This window comes from Tetrao urogallus (assembly GCF_951394365.1).
Source record: "Tetrao urogallus genome assembly, chromosome: 20".
Classification (NCBI taxonomy): domain Eukaryota; kingdom Metazoa; phylum Chordata; class Aves; order Galliformes; family Phasianidae; genus Tetrao; species Tetrao urogallus.
The window spans coordinates 6,470,927-6,480,026 of NC_136833.1; the positions used below are offsets into that span (position 1 = coordinate 6,470,927).

The 9,100-nt window shown below is 51.7% G+C and overlaps 1 protein-coding gene across 1 annotated transcript; it reads right to left on the minus strand.

Moving 5' to 3' along the window:
• Window positions 1–20: 20 nt before the first annotated feature.
• Window positions 21–4,137, minus strand: TMIGD1 (transmembrane and immunoglobulin domain containing 1; the record flags this gene model as incomplete). The annotated part of the gene is made up of 5 exons (XM_079545307.1): window positions 21–218; window positions 1,238–1,341; window positions 2,015–2,290; window positions 2,811–3,089; window positions 4,059–4,137. The coding sequence occupies 5 exons, from the start codon at window positions 4,135–4,137 to the stop codon at window positions 21–23; spliced, it is 936 nt and encodes a 311-aa protein (XP_079401433.1).
• Window positions 4,138–9,100: the final 4,963 nt, after the last annotated feature.

Sequence of the window (9,100 nt, forward strand, 5' to 3'; positions counted from 1 at the left end):
CGCCCCGCCGGAAGCGGCTCTTATAGCCCCGGCACCGGAAGCCGGAAGTGGGGCCCGAGCCGCTCGTCGTTGAGGGTGGCGGTGGGAGGGGGACGGCGGGCGGAGAGGGACAAAAGGCGTCGGATTGCGCGAGCCGACCCCGCGGAAGCACGCGAAGCTCCGCCCCCTTTCCGCGCCGCGCCCTTTTCTCCAGAACGTTCGGCGCTCATCGCGATGCGCTGCACGGAGCGCCCTGCTGTCCCGACAGCAGCGTGTGCACTACAGACTCGAGTTAACGTATGGCACGGTGCGTTTATTGGCGGTGAGGTGCAATCCCGAAATGAAGCCGAGGGGCGGTTGGGGGGGAGGCAGACAGGCTGCGTGGCCCGCCATCAGCGCGGCATCTCAGGCTCGGGGCTGCGGGACGAGGTGCGGCGGTCCCTCAGCCTCCTGCCCCGTGTCTGCGTTCTGAGCAGTGATTGCGATCAGCAGCTGTGAAATGATGCTTGTATTGTCACAAAGCTCGTGTCCGGAGTTGTGTTTAGGTGCCTAATGTCGTGCAGGTGTGCCACCACTTCGAATGGGGTTTTCTGGGTATGCAAAGCTTCCCTGCCATCTTTACCTGCAGCAAAAGGGAACAACGTGGAAATTCACTACCAGTGGAGGAGAAAAAAAAAAAAAAAAAAAAGAAAAAGGCTGAATTGAACTCAGCTCCCAATGACTGTGGCTGCACACACAGGTGAGGTTTTTCCCCCTGCACGGAGTGTTTTCCTTTCACTTTCATGTGTGTCACTGCCCTGTGTCCCCACGTCCCAGCCCTGCAGCTGTGAGGGGTGACAGCAGCCATCCAGAGCTGCAGCGCAGCAGGGCAGCATGTGGGTGCTATCATGTTTTGCTAGAGCTTGAAGAAGGGGTTCCATTCAGGCCCTTATTCTGGGAAGTGGTGTGGTTGTGCGGTCAGATACTTACAGGGCTGTATCATTTGTTTTTTTGAAGCACTGAAAAGAAAGAGAGAATGCTGTTACTGTCTGCGTTTTCTGCTCAGAGAGGTATTATTACTGAGCTCTTGCACATGTGTAATTCACCCCCCTTAAAATGCCTGAGATTTGATTTATTTGCTAGTAATTCTCACGGAGCTGATATTACACAATGGCTCCCTAGCACTGGAAAACAGCACTACAAAGCAGCCCAGGAAAGGTGGAAAATAAAAGGACATTGAAGCATTACGTTTTTCTTAAGAAACTGAGTCTTTGCATACCTTAAATATTTTGTCTTTCTGAGCCACGATTCCAAAAAGCACGGTGAGTGCAACCACCACAGCAGCAGCGATAACAGCCTCCGTGGGGAAAACAGTTTTTTTATCTGTGAAGAGGGAGAGGAGGTTGACTGTTAGATTGGTGCAGTCACATAGTAAAGTCATTTCACAGAGCTGGAGAGAGGCACGTTTCTGTGTCGGTGAGTGGAAGGAGGAATTGAAATGCTGGTTCCTGAAGTAGATTCCCCAGGGTGTGAGTGTCTAGCTGTGCCACCCATAGCCCAGCTTTCAGGACATCCATAGGAGTGATGGGCAGTGGGTGCCTGAGTCTGCTGGCTCACTGAGATGTGGGCACCCAGCCCAGCTCCCTGTAGCCCATGGAGGCACCATTATTTCTGGAGGACAGCACAGCACCATTGCCTTAAGCAGCTTGTTTCTTCAGCTTGACAGAACGGCGTGGTTAGAATAAGAAGCTTCAAGTGAGACTTAAGGTGCTTTAAAGCACGCTTGGATGTGCCCTGTCATCGTGGGAAGTGAGAAAGTGGGATGAGTCCACTTCAGGCCACACTTGCCAAATGCTTTTGAATAACAGGTAAAGCAGGATGGGCCTTCTCTGGTGCTGTGCAGGCAGGCACAGGTGCACAGAGAGCTCCTTGCTGCTCTCAGAAGTTCATGTGGGCAATTTCCATGATGTAAACCCACTTACAGTGGGTTGCTACCATTGCAAAAGCCAATGCAGAGCTGGCATTACAACTTAATGTTTAGTAGTAACTTTGTTACCTTCAACTATCAGGTGGATATCCTTACTGCTGTCTCCACAAGAAGATTTCACCTCACAAGTGTAGGTCCCATTGTCAGACTTTTCTGCTTTCGTGATAGAGAGCTGGAAGGTCTCACTGTTCTGGTACACCTGGTAGTGGTCTTGTATTGTCAGGATGGCGTTGTTCTTGTACCATGTTGTTTGGCCTTGAGGGTTGGACTTGGCACTGCAGGACAGAGTGACGTCTTTGCCTTCTTCAACATAGATGGACTGATCTTCACCCACAGAGGGAGGAACTGTTCAGAGTAAGAGCAGTTAAAGAGGTCATTCCTGTAAGTAAGTAGGTTCCATTTCACATCAACTGCGGCACCATTTGTAGGGAACCTGCTTTAGTAGGGGAGTTACTTTGACGATCCCCTGAGGTTCCTTCCAGCCCCTACAGTTCTGTGATCTGAGCACACGTGCTGTCCTGTGCCCCATCGTGATCCCCAGGGATCAGCCGGGCAGTCATGACATTTACTCCTGTGCCTTTCCTGCCCCGACTTGCATCCTTGAGAAAGAGTCTAGGTGGAGGCAGGGATGTAGCCAGAAAATCTTACTTAAAGGGCCCACCCATTGCCTGTAAAAGAGGCATTAGAACAGGCTATAAGCACCACTGTACAAAGGGAGTGACTTATCACGTGAGCTATCTCCTCCTCAGCACATTTTTTCCCGGTGAATACAATGCACCAGGGTACAAAAACATCCTGCCCTCAGCTGAGCATTTGGGGTGGGACAGAGCCCACCCAGCCGTCCCGCACTGATAGCAGCACTCACAGCGGACGTCCAGGACCACCGAGACCTGCACGGACTGGTCCCGTACCAGCCTGCACGTGAAGGCAATGCCATTGTCAGACTCAGAGACCGGAGAGATGCAGATGTTGCTGATGTTCACTTTATTCTCAGCTTTCAGATCCACTTGGCTGTCTCCTCGGTACCAGCGCAGCTCCTCGGCTTGGCTCCTGTTCTGTGCTAGGCAGGACAGGGAGGCGACAGACCCGGGCGATGTGATCAGGGTGAAGTCATCGTTGTAGTTATTGACAGACAGTTCTACACCTGCAAAAGAAGGAGAATGAGGGCATTTAGGCGTCCTACCCTGCACCCTTTCCACAAATGCCTGTGGTTTCTCTAAGCCTTGAGCTTGGAGGAAACAGTCAGAGCGTTAGGCTTCAACATAACGCTCCTCCTTCAGGTGGGACTTCAGTTCCTAAGATAGGAAGCAACTTCATCACACATTTCCTCCCTTCATGGTTACTTGAAATCAGAGTGAAAGTTTTGCAACTGACTACATGAACTCCAAAGCCTGACTTATGGCAGATAACAAAGCATCTGAAAAGCATGTCGTGGCACTGATAATGTAACACACAGTGAGAGAACACCCTGCCAGCAGTGCCCACCCTCCTGCCACAAATCACTGTTGTAGCATATCTGTGCCAAGAGTTTTTGTGCCCACAGTTTGCTGTTCTGCTTTTTGGCTGGAGCTGAACGTTGTATTAAACTATTCGTCAGCTCCTCTGCTGCAGCTGGAAGGTTGGTGAGTCACAGTTAATCTAACGTAGAGCCTCAGGATGGATTAAGTGGGAAAACAATATGGGGAATACATTTTTCTGTCAAGCTGGAGCTCTCTAATTTAGCCGATGTCATGAATGAATGAGCTGAAAAATGCATCTCAGAATAAAAGGCAGCGCGGTCCTGTGAGTACAACAGCCCAGAGCACCTTGTCTCCCCCTTGGTGTTCCCAGGCCAAGTGCATTGCAGTTCTCACTTCATGGAGCAGCTGTGAACGCGGTGGCCTCGTCGTTCCTGCGCAGCTGACTGAAATGCTGAAGCTTCCCCATTCCCTGCTTGGCTGCTCTCAGAATCGGAGGCCAGTTTTTAGACAGTCCTGCAGGAGTGATCTCCAGAGCATATGAAGACAGGGTGCTGCCATTACCTGTCATCTCAGGCAGAACCCAACCCCAGCCAGTTTCACTTGCCAGCACGATGGAGTTTGGACAAACAATGCTGCATTTTTCCATCACTTACCTGTGGCTACGTGTGCCAAAAAGCAAAGCACGAGGATGTGCACTCGGCAGGAGGCTGTGAGTCTGCTTCTCTGTGCCATCATGGGGAGCCCAGCTGGTGCCTGCCAAAGAGAGGCAGGGTCACTGCATTGACTGCAGCTGTTGGGAGCCTTTGGTGGCGCTGGGTTGGGGTCACCACGGCATAAACTGAGCCAATGTCTTGCTTTTCTCCAGGGGGTGTTTTTATCTTTGATTGCTGCTGCTTGATGTCATCGTCTCTCTGCCCATCCCTGACTTACCTTGGGAAGAGTCTCAGAGATGTGGCTTCTGAAAAGAAATGTGCAGCCCTTCCTCTCCTTATTTATAAGCTCTGATTTTTAATGTTTTATGGTAGCTCCATAAGAAGTGAATCCATAAAATGGGTTCAAGGCCACATTTAATTCCTGCATTTCTGAACTCCCAGAACACTGAAGAGAAGTTCTTGCTGGGCTCTGCTGGCTTTTTATGAGTCTTGACAAGACAATGAATAACTAAGGAGAAAGTTCCTGCATCAGCCATAAAGACCTCCTGCCAAAAATAACACTTCTTCCCTTTCAGCTTTCTGGCTGTTCACGACGCTGTTTCAAGCCATAAGAATTGTGATTCTGTGAAGCTTACCCTAATTATCCTCTGAGGAGACTCCAGCTGCCCCTTCCTGCCCCATGTCCTGCTGCTGGGTCCTTCTTTGGCTGCGGAAAGAGAAAGTGCTCCGGTTCAGACTTTGGACTGGCAGAGCAGGGAGCAGAGACATGCCCTGTAATGCTGAGTACCCTCAGGGTACACTGTGCTTAGCTCAGGTCACTGCTCTGCAATTATATTTCATGTGAAGAAGGAAGTTTACAGTAAGTGAGGATGTAAAGGATGAAAGAGCGAAATTTGGGGGCGTATTTTCAGTCTATAAGCAAGAGCGAGGGAAAGAGATCATCGGGTAGCAGGGAGCTTGGTGGTGACACAGGGCACAGCATTGAATGGGAGCTGGGGGAAAAGTGTGTGCCAGGTTTGCCCCAGGTGTGTGTGATGGGCAGAAGGATGAGCTCAGGTTCGTTGGGTTTGTGGCCGTTGAACGATGGCAGCGCTGTTTTGCAATGGGATTTGAGATGTGCTGAAAGAAGGGAGATTAGAAAAGCAAGGTGTTAACTTGGCCAGAGATACGGGAAGGCAACAGTTTAAAACTGATAAGGAATTACTTTCGCAATGACTTTCTACATATGTATTTTTATATAGGGCTTAATTATCTTGTGGGTGTCTTAATTACCACCATGATCTAGAGTGGGTTGCATTATCCACCTTCTCATTATACTTAGGAGGGACATAAGCTTCGTTCCAGAATGCAAAGCAGCCACCAGTGAGTCAGAGCGGGAGGGTCCCCTTCAGAGAGGCAGGAGCCCCGTGGCTGTCCTGCAAGGAGCCAGCTCTGCTGTGTGCTGTTTGTGTCAGGGGAGGGCTCCATGGGCACGGGCTGGAATTATCCACTGGCTCCTCCTCGCATCCTTATGGCAACAGTACACCAACAAACCCCAAATAAGGCTGTTCTTACGTATGATTCTGAACAGCCCCAAAGGGAATAAATTTAATAAACACTATTCGGGTGTAACACAAGCCTTAGAAACCTGAGAAGAAATGGTTTAGAACGTGAAAGAGACTGTTGGCTGCATTACCCTCCAGCTCAGAGTCAGGGCAGTGTGTGTCCCAGTCTGCCCTCAGTGCCTGCAGAGGCAGAGCACTGCTCAGATCCCCCTGGGCTGTTGCTGGCAGAGGGTTGCTCTTGCAGTCCGGGGCATCCCAGGGTGCACACAGGTGTGTGTGAGTTGGGATTGCCTCTCTGCATTGGCTGGCAGTGCCTGTAACTGGCTGCAGTCCTGTGGTGCTGGTCCCCCAGGCTCTGCCCCAGGCTGCTCCTTGTGGTTCTCCTCTCCTAATCCCTTTTTAATACGTGGTGCCACATGTTTTGCAACTTCCATTGTTTAGGAACACCCAAACCCAGCTCAGAGCAGGAGAGCAGGGCTGCCAGGGAGTGCTGCTTGGGCACCCTCTGCTCTGTGCTGCCTCCCACAAACCCCATTTTCCCCAAGTATGACAACTGGAGACGTGCCCTGCTTTTGCAATCAGACTCAGCCCATACCCCACATACTTTCCACTGTTGGCACAGAAGAATCTCAAGTTTCGTTGGTTTTTTTTTTTGTTTTTAATATATAATTTTGCTCATCATCATGTTTCTCGATCGTCCTTAAATAGAAGGTCACACTCTCTGGCACTGAATGCAGAGGAAAGATGGGCAAGTTTTAGCCCTGGGGGAAAAAGAACAAGGAAAAGAACCAACCCCTGCATGAAGGTTGGAGGGTGGCGGGGGCCACCTACTGGCTGCAGGCCGGGGCCATCGTGCTGTGCCTCTCTCATAGCTTTAATCAGATCCTTGCAATCATTTTTTTCAGGATCGTTTCAACTCTGTCTCCTTGAAGTGAGTGCAAGAAACCGAGCCGTGTCCCAGGAGTGCAAGTCTAAGTTATACTGCAGAACAGAGAGGTACTGGCCTGTGGATCGTGTGCTGTGAAATTCTCAGGGCTGTGCACAAAGGTTCTGCCAAATCACTGCTGTCTGTCACCAGCCTCATCCCTGATGCTCTGGGTTGTGGTCAGTGCTGCAGGTGTGCCCACAGCCACCAAGCTGACTGAGAAAAACTAAAGGCAGAACGCTGGTGTGGTTGTTCCCATCCTGCTCTGTGAAATATGGTCCCAAATAAAAGCACATGGGAAGAAAACTTGGTGTTAAATGAATAGTACAGGTATCTGCGGGAGATAGATGTGAGGTTTCTGTCTTAATTTCCAATTTAATTAGGAAAAATGTGTTCTCAGAGTGTGCTGCAGTGGCACAGCTGCCCAGGGAGGTGAGGGAGTCCCCATCCCTGGAGGTGTCCAAGAACCATGGGCACTGAAGGCTGTCCACTGACATTTTGGGGTGGGTTTGGGTTGGACTTGGGGATCTGAGAGCTCGTTTTCAACCTGAATGATTCTGTGATTCAAGTTTGGTCCTTGTATCTTCCCAGCAAGGTCCTGTTCAGTAACTTTCCACTTTCACATACAGTAGCACTCGGGCAGATGAATAACACCAATCCTTTGTTTGCATCCTCTACTCATGGAACTCCATTTTCAACCCAATGGGAGCAACTCCAAGGCAGCCTCCTGCCCAGCAGGCTGTGGTAGCAGAGATTATCTGCAAGGTCCCCATGACTTTGTTGTTTTTCTGAACAGAAACAAGCTGCCACTGATGGGCTGAAATTCAAGGGATTTTTGCTTCCTAGGGGAAACCAGATTGACTGGGGTTGATGCCAAGTTGGGTGCCTGTTTCTTGCTGGATTTAGAAGCTCCCTTATGGCCAGTGCGGGAAGTTCCCTACTGTAATTCCCCAATCTGCTGCTTTTTCAAGACCCTGCTGTGCTGTGGTGCCCTTCAGCCTGGACCTAAGGTATTTTTGTCTGCCTAGGAACTGTCATTGCCAATGGGACTTCTTGGAAGTGCACTGCTGGAAAACCAAGTGCTGATTCGATCCTGTGAAGACCTCCCAAACAACATCAGCAGTTTGAACTTCCCCACTGCGGAGCCGTCCCTCGTTCCCTCTGTGAGCAATCTGCAAAGACCAGGCTGCCCCATCCTGCCTGGTGGGGAACCACTCCAAGGAAACCAGGGTGGTGCTGCAGGGCAAAAGGCACAGCCCCCATGAGGAGCAGGAGGCGTTGTGCAGGTCAGTCCCTAACCTGCAGTCTCACCCTGCCTGCAGGCAGAGCTCTCAGGCTGGCTGGTGGGAGCTTTATTTGTGCTAGCTGATGAGAAATGACGAGAGCTCAGGCCTCTGCCACATGCTGCTTTTACAGTTGGTTTGTTGAAATTCCAGACAACTGGGCCTTTATCAGCTAGCAAGGGAAATGAGCTCAGTTATTCTGTGTAAATCCGAAGCAATTTATTTGTAGACTGAGGATGTAACCTATGTAACTGGGACCATTTCTGAGATTGCCGAGTTCCCCAATGATTTTCCTTCTCCCTTTCAGTTTTAAATGCCCTGATGGCCCAGGTCTTTCAGCTTTCCCGGGAACCTCTTTGATAAATAATCCCTGTTCCCTGCTCATCTCCCTCCCAGTGACCACACAGCGTGGATCAACCCTGAGAAGGAGGAGCTGATTTGCTCTTCTTTTCCTCGGAGCCCTTTGGATGCTGTGCCTGCTGTGATCTGTGGTGCAGCAGATGGCAAAGATCTGCACAAGGGATGGATGTTCCCCAAAGGTTGCAGGTTTATGGGCCACACTCAGCTCATGTATCCAACAGGAAACGCTGGAGCTGGGAAGTAGATGTGTGTGGGAGATAGCATTGGGGATTTAAACAGGAATTGCTGAGACCCGGTGTTGGAGGTGACCCCTTTTTTATATGGGCTGCAGTGTGTTTTTTGCAAAGTTCTCATTGTTATTCCTGATCATTCCACCTGCCTGAAAAAAAAAAAAAGGGAGCAGCAAAGATCTGATCAGAGGAACCCCGCAAGTATTATTGTCTGTCTCTTCAGACGCTGTCCTGCAGCGGCACCCAGCACGGCTGTGATTCACATCTAACTGCACTTGATGCCCTCAGTGCTCCGGGCCGGCCGGTTCCCCGCAGTAAGCCGGGGCCCCGGGGCGATGCTCAGCCCCTTGTGCACCGGGGCTGTCGGTCCCCAGAGCACGCCCGTTTGCTGCTCCCCTGCCTCGCCTTTCCCTTTCGGGTAGCACCGCGCTGCAGCCTCGCCGTTCCGTCCCGCGGCGAGAGGCGCTCCGCACGAGGCCGGGAGCGGCGCGGCCAATAGGGGGCGCCACATCGCTCCGTCTCGCCCCGCCCGCGGTGACGCAGCGCCGCCCTCCGCTTCCCATTGGCCGCTCTCCGTCTCGCCCCGGCCGCTTCACCCTGGGGCCGGCGCTCATTGGCCGGCGGCCGGAGCGGCGCGCCCGCCCCCTCCCGGTGCCCGGCGGCTCCGCGGCGCGGCGGGGTCGGGGCGCGCGGCGGGGTC